Raw genomic sequence first — 20,800 nt, 5'->3', positions numbered from 1 at the left:
CTCAATGCTCATGATTTTGTAGTAAAAATTTGTTAAAATAAATACAATTAAACTAATGTGATCTAAATGTCACTACCTGTACACTAACACATGACTTTCTATGTGTATTTTGTGCATTATCAAAATGAGTGTTATTCTAATGGAATATAGAAACAGCAGTACCTCTATGTGTTGAAAAGTATCTTGTATTGCAGATGTCACACAAGTACCTAATTCTTAAAATGTATGTACACAGTCTATGGCAGTCTGTACTGTAGAGGACAGGTCGTGACTACGCAAATACAAAGGCCCTGCTCAATGTCTGCTGAAACATGCATTTTCAAACCCAGATGCTGAATTGACGACATGTAATTCCGACCTGTAAGTATGAGGCTAAAATTCACATCTGGAACTGGAATGAAACTGGGACAGCTATAAATCCTTGCTACAGGTAAATTTCATGTAAGCTGTCTGATTCTTGGAATTGATTGCAATTCTGATGTACATACCGGTACATGTACATGTACACATATAAACTATGCAATATGCAGTACCCTTCAACATAATATAGATTTCTGTCCACATACTAGTTACTCAGTCTCTGCTACTGTTGTGTTTTCAGTCTGACCTATACTCATGTTTGATTCATGATTCAATTTCTAAATTAAACACTACGGCAGTTCTGTCATCACATTTCCAGGTATAGTCCAACCTTGACTCCACCCACCAAGACTGAGACAGCGTACATTTTTCTATAGGCACTTGATATAATTCCAAGAATTCACTGCTTTTCTATTCTGCGATGTACCGTACTATTTTCTTCCTACAAATTCAATTTACATTTTAGATCTTCCACAACTAAACTCTTCAACCAATCAATTGATCAAAAGACGCTTACATATTTTACCTTTACTATTTTTGAAATCCTCTCCTAATAATTTGATCGTGAATGGTGTGGTCCTTTTCAATAACACCCACATGAACTTGGGTACATGCTGATCTACCGGTACTGTCCAAGCTTGTACACACGTTTGTATAGGTGTACATGTATGCCATTCCTGTTTCAATTTAGATTGTGAATTCAATGTACGCACAATTCAGATTTTACATTTTTTGAAAAGCTGCCACTGATTGAAAAATTTCAACACACAGACGTACGACTCTACACTGATCATCTATCACCAGTGTGTTCACCGTATTCATCTCCTGGCATAATGGTGAACTATATCATTAGGCTGTGGGTTCATCCAAACATACTTACATATATTTGCATGTCTCCTTTGTATCTCATGCGCTATGTCCTACATGTAACCACACGGTCACTCACTCCTGCCTTACATTGGACTGAGACAACATGACTTGTATGTCCGTAGTTCGCCCTCCAATGACATCAGCCTACTTTAAATACACAATGTACGCCAACAATCAAAGGTTACTGACCTGACGTTTCCTGACAGTTGGCATGGCAACATCATATGCTTTACTGCACCCTTCAATCTACAAACACAGGATCTACAGTGAAGTGTAGGCTGACCTCCATTTTCTGTGGTTTGCCCTACATTGTTATCGGCACATCAATTTTTCTTATTTTTTGAACTCGGGGCGTTTTTCTTCAGTTTGTAAATCAGTTTTTGCATATTAGAAGATAGATATGGTTCCACAAAAATAGAGCGTTGGTAAGACTGAAACGTGGTGTCAATAAAACTCAAGTGTAATTGCCACCCACTTCACTGGCCAAATCACACACTACAGCTACATGTACCGGTAGGAGTGAGCGAACAATCCACTAGCTACCAAGCTCACAGGCCTGTAGGCTTGATGCTTCTACTGGCCAAACTCACAGATGATTTATTCAGCTGGTAACTAAAATATTTACTGTTGGAAACTAAGGCAAAGGCAGGTGATATTTTTGGTTACTATACTAGCAGGTGCATCTGAAACTGACATGCTTATCAAGTGCTATAAATATTGTTAATGTTAGAGGGTACATTTTCACAGTACCACATCATACTTTCACTTTTGATAAGAAAGATAATTGTACAGCAATGTACACACATGCGTGTATGTGAAAAATACCAGTGTATGATTGGCTACTTTAGTCATGGCACCTGGTACTGTACCGGTACATGTAAATGTAAATGTAGTCTCATGAGGCACAAGATAATGAAATATTCAATTGTATGCGTACATGTACCGGTATATATGAGTGACAGGGAACTCCACACCACGTCTTTGTAATGCAAACACCTTTGTGCACAGTACCAGTCTATCGGTATACATCACTGGGACTGTGTAGACATGGTACTGTACATTGCACATGTGGATAAAGTTAAATGTCTCAACTATTATGAAGTTCATGATACAAAGTCATTTGTACAGAATACATGTACTCAAGTAGTGTACAAGACTTTTGCTGTAGATTACAAATTTTTTTATGACACAGATGTATATATTTACTGTTCATGTCCCATGTTTACATGAATGTAAACTAAAACCAAATATTTTGGTTTCACTTTGGCTGAATTTACAGTAAATATAGTTCTACCACATTCCACTCTATTGAAATCTTCACATTCCGTTATATTTTGTCTTTACTATATTTGGTTGAGCCACGGTTACATTGTAGAGTACCCGTGGTTGGACTGAGGGTAAGTCTTGTATGACTGTGGAATATTTCAACATTGGACACTGGATGTCACCACACTCAGGTTTTTTTAGTAAACCTGTTTTGTAACCAGCTCACATACCGTACGCTTGATTGTGTTTCACAACTGGACCAAAACATAGATCTGTTTGTCTGTTTGGCAAAACACATGCATGTACATGTACCACACTGACTCATATAGGACACACTATAAACCATCATTATCTTCCTGTCCCCGCCATTGTTACTGTACATTTACACTGAGCTCACCGACTTCAGCTTCCTGTTTTGTTGAAAAAATTTTCACTTGGGTGGGTCTAGTGAGTAGGCACCCGACAAGAAAAAAAACTGCCGGCAGGGGCAAGCTTCGGTGGCCCTCGTCCAAGGACACAGACGCTGCCTTTGTTCATGTAGGTACAGAGGCTATTTCCAGCAAACAGCTTTGCCGAGTAAATCTCTCCATTGTCATTACATTCTCAAACAAGTGAAAGACCAGCTGCTGTGTCTGGAGCCTTCAGTTGCAACAAGGGCACACACAACTCACTCAAACACCATTTCTTTCTGTCCACCTTCCTTCTCGAAGTACTACTGCAATGCAGAGCGATAATATCCACGGCACCACATCCACGAAAATGAGAAAGGATACAGTATGACGAGACGAAACCACCTCACAGAGATAATTACCCCTGTATGTATCATACTAGTGAACACAATGGGTTATTTGTCCATGGAAAGGTAACGTTTCCCTGACCCCTGAACACAGACACAATTCACTGCTGACTTCAACATATGACTCATATCTTCCTCTGAAAGAACTTTGCTCTGATCTGCCTGGAAGTGAGCATGTTTTTCAATATGCACTTTCATTGGTTATACTCTGAGTCAGAATTTGATATTTTCCTGAGTACCTGTACATACAGGTACAAAATACTGGTTCATGTAGACTGAGTGAAAAAGATCTACATGTATTACTTCTAAACTAGATGAATTCATGGCCTTTCCCATATGATTCATACAGTGTTCTCCACAGCTTACATTACAATGCATAATTTGCATATTCTTTTGTTGTGAAAATGCATTATTTTTATACATGGTTATTAATATATTAATAGACTGCTCCACAACAGAGGGATGGCCCACCCCTGAAAATCCACTCGTGGAAGAACCCTTTATATTTATTACCAGGAATCGCTGTCTACATTTCTGTTACCCCTTTTTCCCTCTGTTGGTCTAACCATCACAGATCATAGCCATGACTTCATTTCAGACCATTTTCAAGTCAAATGTTAGGCCCACTTTTGGACCAACCAGATGGTTTATGATGGTCACAAAACAAAATGTGAACTTGTAGTACCAAACTGCAGTGTACTAGATTTTCATGTCTTTCTGTGCACCAAGGGTGAGCAATGGCATTGCTGTTCCATGCATTTTCCAGTGACACACACACACACACACCGTAGGAGTGAATCATAATTAATGCTGAAGTTGCAAAAATCAATACAGGAGAAAGTAGTTTCTGATCACATGCACAAAACAAAAAAGCAAAAACAAAACAAAATGTACAAGTATCTATTAGATTGATCTAACTTTCAAGTTCAAAGCCCATTGTATCAATCAGCACTACAGGTCTGTGGACACTAAATTGTACGGTGTATGGGTTAAAATATGGGTCAGGACCCTGAACTGGCAAAAAATGTGTAACACATACCGGAAATGTAAATGAATATGTGCAGTCTCATGTAAGAATATCTTCAATGTACCAAATGCTTTGAATATTTTTGTATCTTTCTTTTTTCACTCCACAATGAAAGCAACAATAACAACTTTATTAGAGGACTGTGTGCTCACAGGGAGTTTTGACAGGTACAGGGCGCCATTTGCAAAGCATCACTGATTTCTCAACAAGAGATTTCTCACATTTATGTGAGCCTCCATGACCCATGCAATGCACTTTCCTAAAAGCTCACTTCAAAGTTGCCTGCTGGGGAACTTAGCATTTGATTCTCGCTGACCAAAGCAGACTTTATGCTGGATGTTTATTGGAGGAGGGAGGGACGGACGGGTAGCGGAGGTTCTTGTGTACGTACAGCACTTTGGAATACTTGGGTGAATATTGCTACATGTATGTACCAGGAGTACTCATGTACGTTCATTATTTGCTGATGCTGACAAGTCAATGGAAACTGCACTGAGTTTCAGAGGCCCCCCCCCCCCCCCCCTTGGTATTCAGGGCCATATCCTGCTAGGACAGTGAAATTCAGTATTGAACAGAATGTAATAGCCAGCCTAGTTCAATGCCATACACCATGATTAGGTACATGTATTTCAAGGCAGCTGAAACTGCAAAGCTGGGTAATGTTACATTCTTGTGCACCTACCGTATATGACATGTGCCAAGTTGAGGAGAATACTCTTTTGACTACATATCACTTCATACTGATTGGACAAGATGCCAGATACCAGACCTTCTAACTGGAAATGGTTTAGGTTCAATTTCAATGACCTAAATTCAGTGGAAATTTATGCAGGAGAAATACATACAATTGCTACTAAAATGTTATACACAAACTTCATTAGTACATTCTTATTATTTTACCATTACACAAAGTGAATATTTTATCCTTTTCAGACCAGTGTCGATGTCCAGGCACATGGTATAGTTATACACATGTTACTTTGCCAGTCATGATATTACAGCTATTTATATCCACATGTAATTATAATCTTTTCCTGTTGACCTAGAAATAAGATTTAGGAACTTGCTAACATTGAAATTAAAACAGATCTATATACCGGTATCTCTTACATCCCTAAATACATTTTTGAAAATCATTTGTCTGACTTGGAGGTTAAAAATCTATATCAATTGATGAAGACATATAGACATGTATGGTTTTGAAATCCTTTATTCTTTTGACCATACCACAATTTCCACAAACCCTCAACCAATGTACGTGTGTACCCTCTCACTTTTAACATTTCTGAGCTCCGTTGACGTAACGTCAATTTAGAAACTTAAAAATTCCTCCTCAGCCCTATACCAGTACATGTTATATTCAAGAGTTTCTTGAGCTGAAGGGAAGTTTCTGAGAGACAAAGGTTTGTAGAATTGGCTTACAGGACACACTGTTGTATATGTACCAGGTACGGTACATGTACATGTAGGTCCTGACTATGATAGGAGAACATATTGCAAAATCTACCACCAGATTTAAAAGTTTAACCCTTTCAGGCCTGAACCTCTGAATACCAGTACATATGTATACTGGTATGTAGAATGTGTATATGTAATTCAGGTAAGTTACCAGAGAGTCAGACCAGATAGGATTACGACAAACTATGTAGGGAGAGAAATTTTTTCATGAGGATTGTTAAGAACTGGAATATTCTTCCTCTACACACTTACACAGCAAAGTCACCTGCGAAATTTTCAGTATATAGATGCAAAAGATATCCGGTTTTAGAAGAGGAGAAATATCACCATACTGGGTTGTATGACCACTGGATACATCTCTATATTCATCATGAAGACGACAAAACATTACATGGATTGGCTGACCTGTGACCTTGACATGTACGTGTACTCCGACCAATGCACACACCACAATGCTGTAAGTTAGAACTGAGAAAGCAAAGAGTAATTACAGAAATGTGACTCACCTTTGAAGTTCTTGCTTAGAACTAGCCATAACACTGGACCATGTAGTAAAACAACATCACTAGATAGATATGTATACGCAGTGATAATTTTGCTGAGCTCAGCAAAGTAAACCAGACTGGCTGCCAGTTATGATGAATGTCCACTCTAACATACAGCAGCTGTGAGCCAGGCTAGCATAGCAGTAGTGTTGAGGAAATGAATCTTGCAAAGTCTGAAAACAAGAACCAGGAAATGCAAATATTTTAGGAGTATAAATAAGTGTACGTATTGCGAAGTCCTTAAAAAATGTAACAAGGAACAGGAGATAGGAGATTAAGTGAAATACATGAATTAAATTTGTTGATTATCTCATAATCATATGGCAACAAGGTAATAATCATTTCCTCATTCAATTTCAAGGAGTTGTAATGGTACTTGTGAAGTCTCATTTGACCCCGTGACACCTCAAAAAAAATATTTGAAAAATTAAAGTTCAATCAGCTGCTGATAGCTTTATAATGTAATTTTGATACTTCACAAAATAAACATCCATGTTGAGACAAGTCACCATCATCAAACAGATGACAACAAAACAGAGCTTGCAAGTTCACAAAAAAGAGTGGGCATAGATTTAACTTCAAGTTCAACTGCGTGCACTTCAATTCAGTCATTACATTGTAAATAAAACAATACGGTACCTATTGTTTCCTTTTTACCACAAAGTAAAATTACATGTGGTTTCAGACACCTGCCTCTGATGCATGTAAATATAGCAATGACTTTACAGATCTACATCTAATAGACACTTGTAATAGAAGTTGTGGTTCAATTTGAGGGCATGTTATTTTGTGATCAAGCCTTGACCTCACTCTAATCCCTAATCAATGTCATTGGACAGCAGCTGCAGTTGTTTGGACTAACAGTTTTTCCCCTTCAATATTTCGGAAAAGCTGACGAATACAATAGGCTGTTTTCAAACAGACCAAATGGACAGAAACAACTATTGATAGAGAAATGATGATAACTCTGATGCTGTACCTGTATACCCATGTACTGAAGTACAAGTACCTGTAGCATTATGGTTTTAACCCTTTCACCCCCAGTTCCCTGTATACAGGTCCAACTTTACCATAGAAAACAATGGATTTGGGACAAACCATGGTGGTATTATGGTTTTAAAAATTCATATAATCAAACATACATGTACATGTACCATAGGTCACATACAATTGGTTATGTGATTCCCAAACCATGTTGGGAACCACATACATATACCACTTTCGATTGTCCTCTTTTTGTACACAATATTCAAGGGAAAGGCTGGTGACATGACTTTGCCAGGAACCTCAGCAGATTTTACAGGGCTACAGTCCTTACAAGCTAAAACTGTGCTATTCAAACTCTCAATCTGCTGCAATACCTTTCTGATGTACTGCTTGTGGGAATCATTTTGAAGTTCTTGCAGTAACTGACACTTTTGCCGTCTTATTTTTGATAAGAATAACAGATGAAAATAAGTTCAGTGTTCAGTGTATATGCGATGAGTACCTGTACATGTATATAGGCACAGTAGCCCTGCGTACGATGCTGTGTGTTCCGCTACAGCTAATAGCCCCGCTCACCACAGCCCTGCAAAGACCCGTACGTAGAGTTGGTGACTTCAAATCCATTTTTGGACTTGACGTAAAAAGCCAAATTACTGCCGAAATTCAGCGTTCTTGGGCCCAAGTCGTATCCCTGCCTACCTCAGCTACTCGATCGCTTCCAAAAATGACAGTCTTTTATTCTTTTTTTCGTAAATAACCGTCGATGTCGGCAACTCTCTCGCTAGCCCTGCGTACGTACGCAGTGTACGCTGTGTGTTAGGAACGCACACAGGGAATGCACAGCGTACACTGCGTACATACGCAGGGCTAGCGAGAGAGTTGCCGACATCGACGGTTATTTACGAAAAAAGAATAAAAGACTGTCATTTTGGAAGCGATCGAGTAGCTAAGGTAGGCAGGGATACGACTTGGGCCCAAGAACGCTGAATTTCGGCAGTAATTTGGCTTTTTACGTCAAGTCCAAAAATGGATTTGAAGTCACCAACTCTACGTACGGGTCTTTGCAGGCTGTGGTGAGCGGGGCTATTAGCTGTAGCGGAACACACAGCATCGTATGCAGGGATATGGGCACAGCAGAGATGAAAGTGTTCAGTGCAGGCATTTTCCAACACAATATACCACACACTCACTATACCCTTGAATATGTCCATGTATTATTATGTACATGTATTTCAATGCCTGGACTAGTTACATGTACCTTGATCAGTTTTACATTGGTCGTTTTTCCCACTACCCGTAGTGTAAAATTAATGTAGCTATTGACAGTTTTGTGAGCCAGAGGCAATTTTTTTGATTAAAAAAGTAACAATTTAGATTTTCTGGACTAAAGTCAACCTATGCACATTTGTAAAATTGAAATCTATTAATTGGGGTGACACATTTTCACATGTCTATGTCAAAATGATAAAATCAATAAATGCAAATAACACTACATGGTATGGAGGCCTGCTCATTGAGGAACAAAGGACTTTGAAAATTTCATTGAAATATACCAGTAGTGTACAGTACATGAAATTGAGCACATAGCACTGTATTTATTTGTATATTATGAAAAGATCTCAAATTATGGTACACCAATTCACAGAAGAAAACATTTATTCCATTGCGTGAAGATCTTTGACAGTTTATAATATACACGTATATACCAGTACATGTATAAATCTGCATTTGATGTCTTCTATGAATGTACAGCCACCAGTAGACGTACATGTATACTTGTGGTAATGTGACATGCACGCACACACAGACACAAAGTGAGCCACACAGTAATTCATCAGACATTGTTGCACTGTTACGTGGTATCATACACGAACATTGTGAAATGTTTTATGGGCTGACTGCAAATCAAATATATGCCTAGTGTTATAATAATTTACAGGTCATGTCATCTATTTTAACCCTTTCACCACCATGGTTTGTCACAAATCCATTGTTTTTCTATGGTAAAGTTGGACCTGTATACAGGGAACTGGGGGTGAAAGGGTTAATAAACACATCCAACTGTCACTAAAATCACCAGCGCCGCTAGGCAAACAAATAAGTTAGCTACTAAGAACAAATTAAGTGCAAGGATCTTGAGGATGCAGTATTGTAATGACTGGTCACACACTTCCTCTTTTGTGTCCTTCAGATAAAATGTTGACACCAGTGTCCCAAACACAACACAAGTGTACAAGTATTGTCATTATGGACAAATGAATTATGATCCAGACTAAAATTTAGTTGCTTACAGTATTACCAGACATTCCGTAAATGTTCATACATCCTGTATCGACAGGTTTAGTAAGCAATAACTTTATGAACAAATGTATGTACACTCCAATACACACATCCACACACAGTCCCTCACTTTTGTGAAGGGACCGTGATCCACAGATGTAAATTGTGAGACATATTCAATGTCACAAAGCCAAACACAGAAGAAATTAGCTACAATTTGTTGGAACAAATTCATAACCCATTCCCAAATATACCGGGTGTGCCCTCTACTCTAACCTTGTATGATGTGCAACTATCTCAATATACCTATTAACTGAGGTGCAGTGTTTATTGCTGAGTAGGTTCAGTGTAGGGTCAGTGTCCTCTATGTTTACTGGAATCCTTGTGGAGAATAATGATTAATTGGTTAGTCAATGAACTGTGATAGTTGAGGGGTATAACCATTAAAGTGAAGAGCCCATAAACAGTGGCCCTTCTAAGGTTGAACCCCCCCAAGTAGCATATTGTCATGTAACATGGTGAACATATATACTGTACATGTATGTAAGTCTAACATATTCATGCGTGTATGGGCTTACTGCATGTATTGAAAGAGCAAATGGTATATTTTGCAATGTGGCTACCAGGATTGTTCCAGCCTATAGCTCTGAGCTGAACTGATTGTAAGCAACTTGGAAGCCCCGTGGCCAACATCTGGTGACCAGTCAGCTGTGGGAAAGAGCTGGGAGGGAATGGTCCACTCAGGGAGTGAATTTGCCAAATTAGCTTGAGATGCAGTCTCCGTGTCCCCCTCAGGGTGTGTGCGGGTGATGCCTGAGCAAGGACATCTCATTTAAATTAATCTAAAGAGGAAGTCTTGATTAAAGTACTGTTATATCCCCAGGTAGTGTCTAACTACACCCGTACTTTATATGTACTGGTACACAACTGTAGCCAACTGTACAGCTGTAATGTAAAGAGACACCAAGCAGCAGATACAGTAACCTAACACAGATAATAGAGTACTGTGAATTACTGCAGTCAATCAGTGTACTATACTTGAGGCAAGGACACACAACTTGCACTAACCTTCAGACATCTTGTATCAATGTATATGTACAGCCTTCAGCTCTTTGTTATCACATATTTCACATGTATATGCTACATGTACCATACATGTATAGTCATACCTTATGTATGATATGTATGATAAGGTATGTATGTATGTATGTATGTATGTATGTATGTATGTATGTACAGTATGTACAAAAAATGTATGTATGTATGTATGTATGTACACTGTAAATTTGAAGTGAAGTCATCTTTTAAAGCCAAGCGGTGTTTATTTCTGCAGTGACTTAGGGAGACTGCATCAGCCAATCCAGACAAGCTGTGTGGATCAGACTATGTGGTACACATGACATGCAGGCCTTACAGGGACAAGGTGAAGCTTCAGATGGCAGGGAGGTCAATAGAAATATCACTTGTTGTTGAACTTGTTACCACTAGTACTTGCACAATGAAACTACATAATGGTATCAATAGAAACAGTTCTTGTGCTAGATTCTGCGAGTACATTGTGTATCGCTGAATGAATCTCTGCCAATTACTGACAGTACTATACACATGTACAGGTGCTTACAGCTTTAAGTTCATAACTTCAACTAATTATTCTGATGAATGATTCAAAATTTAAATTTCATGTTGTATACATGTATGTACAACAAGTACTGGTACATGTATACCATTGGAACTGCAAGTCTGCCTTGTATACATGCATTCTGTCCACACTAAAAGCACTGACAAATGACAAACAGACGAAGAACATAAAACTTTTTGCACTTCAGTTCACAGTTAGGGGCAATGAACTTTTCATTAGAGCAAATGTTGCGATGATTTTTGATTGGACAACAGTAGTGCACAGCAAACTACATGTATTTTTAACTTACAAATGATTACAATTCAAAATCCCAGACACTTTATAAATAACATCCCAATGTCTGTCAATATTTCTATTATGCAACAAAATATTTGCAATGCCTGTGTTGTTTTCAAAGTCTGTGCACCAATACATCTGAATAGCTGAAGTTCCTTCTCCGGTTGTTTTCCCTCAAGTTGCTCCGACAATGGCAATCAAGTCGGCTTAAGTGGAGCGACTTTTGTTTTAAGGAGTACAAGTGGATTTTCTAACCCAGCTTTAATCCTCGACATGACCCCCTGTCGGCTGTAATCTGATTCACCACAGACTAATTGACCCACTTTTCACTCAGGAGAATTACTGGCATTCTCCCAGTCTCTAATTCCACACTTGTTTTTTTCTGTAGCTTGCTTTGAACACTTGAAGGGGCTGAAAACCCTGCATGCCATGCAATTTGCAAGCACTTATCCCAAATGCTCCCATTCAAAGGCTGCGCCCTTTCCAAACTGTTCATCTGAGCAGTGAATTCAAAACAAGCTTTGGCAGTTCATTCCCCTATAAACCTATACATGTGCTGGCACTGGTGTCATCAAACAGTCGGTATATTGTTTCCTCCGAATACCAGTGCATGTATGGACTTGGTTTCGCATCAAGTGAAAACTCAAGGAATTTCTCATTATCATTGGCACTTTGCTTTACATTGTAAATGTTGTTTGTCTTCGTGTAGGTGAACCATAATCACAACAACGCTTACATGTATGTCTCCGAGATCCATGGCCCCTGAAATCTGAACATCTTTAGGGCTCTACCCCATCTTTAAATGCAATCCATGCATATGGTCTGAAATACCATACTGTTTCACTTGAAACAGCAGGTGTCTCTTCTTGTGAGATGCCCATGTACCTGTAACCAATACAGTACATGTATATACCGTTGGGTGCGAGTTACATCAAGGATGCTCGAAAAAAGATGGCTGATCAGTTGAGCCTCACTGGATGGGAAGGGAGGTGCAGTTTAGTGTTAGGGGTGACCTCTACAGCCATATACATGTATTATCAGGAAGTGTTTTCAGCCTAATGTTAGGGATGATCTCTATTGCCATATATATTATCAGGAAGTAATGTCATCCTAATCTATCATTGGACTAGTGCCCGCTCTTATATGCTTGAAAGACAACAAAGCATGGCCAATTGCAGGCAATCCAGCATGCTGGATAAAACAACAAATATCGAGACATGCCAAGTGTTTATGCATGCAACAACATACATGTATCTCTAAGCATAGCTTCAATCAGGAAAATTTTCATTCATTATATAAGTGTTGAATTTCAATTTTACATTAATGCAAAATTCAAGCCAAATGTACATGCTTACACGATCGATTCGATCTATTCTTAGTTCTGGTGTTACTGTGTACATGAACAAGTATTTCCCAGAATGCAACGGAACAAACCTCCAGCTGCAGTAACACACTCTAGTGTCACCTCTGCCGTCCAGAATACCAGCATAGCCAGTGTTCCAGTCTGCATCTATGAAACTAGGACATACACGTACACACTACCGGTACATGTACAACATCTGGCAAACAGTTTACTATTCTTTCAGTCATTCTGTCCTACAGTAGTCAGCACAGACGAGAACATGATTGTTATTCTATGCTGGGCAGACACATTGAAATGATGCATTCTTTCCAAGCCAGACACAGGGGACTCATAGCAACTAATCAACAGCTGTCCGTTCCTACAGAAGATGTATACGAGTGCACACGACAAAATCTATAAATAGGAGTCTAAAATTAAGTGCATAGCCAAAATACTGCCTAGACAAACATAAGTCAAACAGGGACAGTAAATCTACTGTACATACACTGTAGCCTGGCTTCTTACATACTTCATTCAATATTCCTGGCCCACACAAGAACGGCAATTTTGTGATATATGTGATTTGGCATGTTCCCAAATTAGATACATATTTTTCATTAGCACCCAGTTTCACAATTTTTTGTTCCTCATGAAATTTTTAAAAACATATGTTGAGCACTGTCACTCACACAGATTTCCCACCGAATAATATTAATATGCCAGTTTGCCATGTAAAAATGAAAATTGTCAACAGCTCTAAATGCATGTTGTCTACACAATCACAGCTATGCTGACAATGGATGTTCCACAAGACCATCCAGGCTCTACCTTCCAGTGTTCTCCACAAATAAAAATTAAAGGCGGGCGGCTAATTAGCATATTAATTTGCATAATATTTGCATACAATTTACATATCACCAGGGCTATTCACAAGGCATTCCAGTGATATGATATACTTCTGACATTCTCAATATTTTTCTCCATTCAGCAGTGATTAATGGCAAGCTATACAGTTTATTTTCACATTTAAATCCTGTTTATTTACTTTAATAAGTAATAAAACATCAAAAGTGAAAAAAACACATTGAACTAATACAAACGATACACAATTTAGTAAATATATTGCACAATATAAGTTACCATTGGGGAAGAGAAACCATGGTACAATAAACTGCATATATGTATGTCGCCTGTGTATAATACTGCCATACACAGCACTAGTAGCGCAGTGAGAAGGTCAATAGCCTTGACAGAACAAAGGTCGGTCTGTTACTGAGACCTACCCTATACCAGGGCATGCATGTCAGTAACAGACCCCAGGGAAGGTAATTCCACAATCTGCACTCAGTCTGTCTGTAAACAATGCACAAGGCCTCTCAGACAGCTAACACCAAGGTTCTATTTGTCTAGGTAATAGAGGAGCAAACAAGGCCATTGATATAATCCTGGCATGTACTTGTAAATGGAGTATGGGCCAGGCATGTGATGTATGTACACAGTACAGTTAAGGTCACTGTAGGGATTCTCACTGGACTTCACAAAGGCATGCCAGCTATCCTCCTCATTGGCCGTATAAAATTCTAAACCAAAAAGACTTTTACAGAGACAAAAGATGCACTCATTAGAAGCCAGTTTATCAAGACTGGATAACACTGGGCCCATCAATAGCTACTGTACAATTCAACACAATTTCAGGAGGACATGTACACATCTGTCTGTAAGCACTGGTGCCATGGTAAGGAAAATGCCCCGGGAAGTGGGCCTAGCGGTTTCTACTTGTGCCCCTAGCTTTCCCCAATTTTGTATTACTACACTTTAAATGCATTATAAATTGGTCAGTATGTTATCTTGGAGTTAAAACAGGTCGAGTAATAGTAAACAAACACACCTTCAACCTCATAGAGAGCAGGTATAGAAAGCAGCACAATACATTCAAGTCATTTCTGGCATATTGGCCAAAATTGTACACCATATGTGACTTATCAGTGAGCTGTACAAACCAACAGCCAGTACCTCTCTACCGCAAACCTGAGATTGGCTGTACTTGTATTTGAGTTTGAAACTCATCACGATCATGTGATGCATGTTTCATGAGTTTAAATGGTTGACATACAGGCTGCAGGGCTTTTTTCTGACTTGCATCACAACCTAGGTATGTATGTAAGTTTAGAAACTGATTCAGTTTGTTGTCAGTAAGTGGGAAACATGGTTATTCTTACCATTCTGCGAAGGCAACAATGAATGAGCTCCATCAAGACAATACCTCATTGGTCATGTTAGATTTTGACAAGCATTGAAGCAAGCAAACACTGCACAACAGTACTGACACACAATGGTTTGGCTATTTCCATACCACTCCCTCTGATACTACCTACAAGCCATACTCAGGTACATAACACACTGTAGTTCCTTTCAATCCAATTTGAAAGTTTATACAATCATGAATAACATTAACCCCCCCTTAAAAAATAAAAGAAATCTATGTTCATGTACTGGTGTCCCAAAATAAAAAACAAATCTACAATCACAGCCGCATCAACAAATTTTAAGTGCAACAGGACTGAAAACTGAGGTCAAACACCCGGGCCTGTGAACCAGGTGCTTTGTTCTTGCAATATGTAAATCAAAGACACTAATTCATACATGCATTTCTTCGTTACATGATAATTGATGTACTGCCGTCATTGATTGAGACTTTGTTGCACAAAGAGAAACCAGTTACATGCAGAGACAATACCAGTAACCTATGAAGCCACGATGTACATGCCCAGTACTGTACATGGGACTGGAATGAGTACACAACAATTTTCAACAAGAGTTCTCTTCACTTCCCTGTAAACAGGTCATCACTTACCTTTGGTAACAATGCCTTCTGACCAAACCATGGTGGTGAAACAGGGTAAAATTTTAACCTGTCCACACTCATCATTGATAACAATGGGTTTGGGCCAAACCATGGTGGTGAAAGGGTTAAAAGAGATAATCCAATCATTCTTGCCCATGATAAACTCAATTAACATGTGCAACTTTTGTTTTGCTCTGAGTAATTGTGAAAACGCATTTATCTTTTGACCTCACATTATAGTGCTGCAGTTTTGTTTATACCAACCCTTTCACCCCCAGTTCCCTGTATACAGGTCCAACTTTACCATAGAAAACAATGGATTTGGACAAACCATGGTGGTGAAAGGGTTAATTATGGAACATGACATCTCATCAACTGTGATGTATGATGGTATTAAAAATTAAAAAGTTACGACAGAAAATCATTATACATCATACGGCAGGTGAATCAATTTTATGATAAGATTGCAATAAAATGTAAACAGGCCTGCAAAGTAATAAGTATTCAGTAATTTTTTTCATTTCACCCTTGCCTTAACCCTTTCACCCCCAGTTCCCTGTATACAGGTCCAACTTTACCATAGAAAACAATGGATTTGGGACAAACCATGGTGGTGAAAGGGTTAAAGATTGTTTTGGGTTTCTTTGCATGCAATAAATCACACTGACCGCATGAGATTGGCTTAACACTCAACAAAGTAATATTACAATTCACAGGATACATGTACATGTACCTTTAGCAATACAAGAGGAATGATTTTTCATCGAGCAATTTACCAAAGCAATATTTTCTGACTGACTAAGATAAACAGCACTTGTATGTTGATGAAGACGTATTTTTTTTCTGAAGCTTCCAATGTAATAAAACAGACACGAATGTGCACTGATATATTTAAAAATATGGAAACAAAACTTTTGAAAATATGTGAAACTGGTGTAACAATAATGACAATAATGAGCGTTTTACTTTGACAATATGTCAGAAAACATATTGTAATGCAAAGCGATTTCTCTGAGTCTGAACAAAAATATGTGTTGAAATTATTAATGCAGATTTCTCAAGGGATTACTGAGTTCTATTGCAAGTACATGTACTATTGTAATTGTTGTTTTTGTTTTTTTGAAAATGTCAAAAACGCACACAAAAACATAGTAGATCTGCATTTCACCATGGCTGTAGTAAGTGAGGCTCACATACAGATATAATAGTGATTGTGCTTACAAAGTATGATGAATAACTCCAGGTAGTTTTGTAAAACTTGTATTACTGCGGCCCTCCCCCCCCCCCTTTTTACCTTTTACAATACCACCAAAGCAGTTGGCCATAATTTTACGACCCATTGTACCTAAAATTTACAGCTAAAAATTGACCTTGCGCAGAAACGCCGTTTCGTCTTCTGTTCGGAGAGGGCGAATGAAAATAGAAGCGTGACTCATTCCACAGCTGAAGTCTTGAGACATCTTGCAAACATCTGAAATCCGCGGTGACTAATTGATCATGTATTGCTCCAATCGGGTCAGAGGTCACATATGAAAACTATGCCGTAAATTTAAATTGACGTTTCCGTGTATGTTTAGGTGATTACAGCCCAAGAGGTCAACGTATCATCATATTTTCTTGTTTGAAAAGAGGAAATAACCCGTGGAAGAATGACAGATTTCAAAGTATAATACCTACATGTACAATACAAAATTTGGCATTCGAAAAAAAAGTTGGGATTTTTACCTCTGCCGTAAGCTGTGACAAAGTCCTTTCAGCTTTTTAAATTAGCGTGCACTGAATACAAATTGTGAGTTCATTAGGGTCTATCCTGGTGTGTTTCCCAGTCAAAGGAGAAGAGAACTGGTCATATCCGCTTGGGTAGTGTCTAACCCGAACGGCAACTTCCGCTGCAGGAGAAAGAACCCGTCGACTCAGGGCAATGTGTCACGCTGTTGGACGCGAAGTATGGAGTTGAACTCCAAAAAAAAATCCAAGTCCGTTCCTTTGTCTGCGATTCAAGGACAGGAAAACAACCTTGTGAATTACACAAAGCGCTTAGACGAAATTTGAAAGCTCTGCGTTTTGTGTTCCGATGACAAAAGCCCTTCCACGGTGTAAGATTTCACTTTCACTGATGAAAAACTAACGACTAACGTATGCCGTCTACGTCTAGCTTTGGACCAACTCAGATTTTCGCTTCGAAAAGCGAACAAACCGGGGCATAGTAATAAAATTTACTTACCAAATAAAGATGTACTCTCCTATCCTGTTTAGTGCCGCTACAAAGCGCCAAACAAGGTCATGGATATAGGTAGACTACTGAAATAACGCTAACGAACTCTAGACAGGTATATTATTGTCGCCATTTTGAATCATTATTGTTATCCTACGGGTCACGTGATTTCAAGTATCGTCGCCTATGTAACAAAGATTCTGATTGGTCACAAGCGGGTATCCTGCAATATAGCGTATACGTCATACATGCATAGTTTGTAATCGATCGTTCCACAAGTCTCACGATTATCCAAGCTATACTGAATTTACTGAAAACTGGGCACCTGAGAAGTGTTGCTGAAAAAGTCGGTTAACAGCTAAAAACATTTATTGTCAAACTGAGACCCCTGATCTTTGGTTGGGTGTAGCAAGTGGTTCACACAACAGTAACACTTTTGATAAAGTGTGTTTCCTACACCCGAACATGAGATTGAGGAACATTACAAATGAAGTAATATACCCAAATAGAAGTTTAGACATGTCGCGACTAGAGAAGGCGCTATTGTCTGTCTTCACGAAGAGTTTATTTTTGTTCCTTTGTCAATGAAGACTTTATGCTGAAGTGCGTTCATCACGGTAATCACACCGTTTTAAGGGACCGGCCTTCGTTTACATGTGAACCTGTATGTGTATCCCAACAATTTTGAGAACGACCTTTCGAAAAGATATTGTCGAATTTCATAATACATTATAATATTGATTAACGTACATCGTTATTGCCAATCACAAGAATTCCCGGTGTACACAAATCAAGACTGGCGATTCTTTCGTTCAACAACTCCAGGACTCGGATAATCGTACATTTTCAGATTTTGCATGGCTTCAAACTCAGCCAATATGTATGCGAATTCTAACACGCTTGAAAACCTTTCTTAGGGAAGCTACGTTTGATGGCCACTTTCCCCATTCAGTCGTATGATTGTTTCAGTGAGAGGAACAAAATAAAAACAAAACAAACAAAGTAGTGTTGAGGCAACATATATGTATCGTCGCTCGGTTGCTGTTCAAGTTGTTGGTGTTGTCTTTTGTTTTTTCGGGGAGGAGTTGTAACTTTTATAAAAACTAGTCTGTAGATTCGTAAGTTTCCCTCCTGTAGAACATTGGGCCTCACTGCACGTTCTCCCTATGATATAATTTGAATCGGACTCAGAAGTTTGAGGATTCCGATGAAATGCCAACACAGTTCATTTGGTAATGATGTGTTCTATGACTGAACATGGGTCTGTATTCTCTAGTCTGGTGATTGAACCATCCCTTCATGTATTTTATTTCCACGTCGATATCCTAAAAAAGGCAAGCAAACAATATTTACTATACGTTTCTCATGTCCAAGCAACCACTAAGCTCGTTAACAAAAGAAACAAAGAAACATTCATATAGTGCCTTTGAGGGCGCACTTCTTATCGGAACTTCCAATGTCATCCGGTTCACCCAATATTAAGGGACTGGTCAGTTTCTTCGGCCTGGGGGGTGGATTATTTTTTGCCGACGTCAAAAAGTGGCTGACCCCCCTATTCCAAATTATGAAAAGAGGGTGACCCCCCTATTCCAAATTCAAAAACAGGGTAACCCTCGCCCCCCCCCGGCGCGCGACATAGGTAAAACAAAAGATGGACATAAATTATATATATATATATATATATATATATATATATATATATATATATATATATATATGATATTTTACTACATATATTTATATTTGAATAGTCATTCTATGTTTTAATGAAATTGTTGACATGTCAGTTGTAAGATAGGAATGGACGAATATACGAGCAAAGGGGACAACAAAGTGCATATCATGATCGGAGCAGTATAGTTGTATCATATGCTTTGAGGAATTAGCAGTAAAAATATGGCTTAAATGATGTTCTGCAATATATTGTGAGCATAAAGCTCTCTCTCTCTCTCTCTCTCTCTCTCTCTCTCTCTCTCTCTCTCTCTCTCTCTCTCTCTCACAAACAAACATCGCCATACGGATTGATTACCTGTGCAACTTGCAAAGCGTGAGAAATTGTGAGAAACCTTGCAGCTATTGTGAAATTATGCGCAAAATGTTGAATACGCAGCGAGATCCCCCTAAAATGCTTGATTTAAAGAAACACAATGTTGTATGATAAATAATAGAAACCATTTTGCCATGAAATCATCTTTTTGAGGGTAAGCGGCAGAGTGATGATGATACAACTTCCCTTCGAGGTTGATCTTAGGGACTGGTCAGTTTCTTCAGCCCGGGGGGGGGGGCCGGTGGATTCATGGGGGGTCACCCTGTTTTTGACTTTGGTGATAGGGGGGGGTCACCATGTTTTTGAAATGCCCAACAGGGGGTCAGTGTGTTTTTGAATTTTGACACAAGCTCGTCATTGCCTAAAATGCTAGTGTCAGCCACAATTTCACCATTCAGATGTATTTTGGAGTACTGCGCATGCGCAGATTCACATTTGCATAAGCGATCCGTTCAACACGAAAATGGATTTTTCTCAGGGCACGCGTCCCGCACCGGGTGCTTTCGGCTCTTGTGTAAAGGCGATGGAGAGATATATTCGGGTCAAGCTTGGAAGCAGAAACAGTTTGGACTTTCAGTTAACGTCATGGCTACCAGCGAGGGTGGAAAAATCGGATTTCCGGTAGATTTTATGCAATACTTTCAGCGGTCCTCTCTAGCTGCAAAATTGTAGCTCAACGGTGAGGCGGTCGCACAGGGGACTCGTGCTTGTTGCGACCGCCTCACCGTTGAGCTACAATTTTGCAGCTAGAGAGGACCGCTGAAAGTATTGCATAAAATCTACCGGAAATCCGAACTTTCCACCCTCGCTGGTAGCCATGACGTTAACTGAAAGTCCAAACTGTTTC

General features: G+C 39.0%; 1 protein-coding gene across 4 annotated transcripts in view; it reads right to left on the bottom strand.

Moving 5' to 3' along the window:
• The window catches only part of LOC139125818 (rho GTPase-activating protein 32-like), a 51,849-nt gene extending 33,788 nt beyond the window's left edge, over nt 1-18,061 (bottom strand). For 2 of the 4 annotated variants that reach the window (XM_070691919.1, XM_070691920.1), the window contains exons 1-2: nt 17,916-18,053; nt 6,284-6,495 (exon numbers count right to left, since the gene is read on the bottom strand). In XM_070691919.1, the coding sequence (XP_070548020.1) occupies nt 6,284-6,312 (29 nt within the window). In that variant the 5' untranslated portion in view covers nt 6,313-6,495; nt 17,916-18,053. Of the gene's footprint in view, nt 1-2,839; nt 2,859-6,283; nt 6,496-17,915 lie in introns of those variants that run through there. The other 2 variants (XM_070691922.1, XM_070691921.1) reach the window with 2 other exon arrangements.
• Between the last annotated feature and the right edge of the window lie 2,739 nt (nt 18,062-20,800).

This window comes from Ptychodera flava, assembly GCF_041260155.1.
Source record: "Ptychodera flava strain L36383 chromosome 3 unlocalized genomic scaffold, AS_Pfla_20210202 Scaffold_26__1_contigs__length_13983176_pilon, whole genome shotgun sequence".
Taxonomy (NCBI): domain Eukaryota; kingdom Metazoa; phylum Hemichordata; class Enteropneusta; family Ptychoderidae; genus Ptychodera; species Ptychodera flava.
This window is presented reverse-complemented; position numbering and strand designations above follow the sequence as displayed.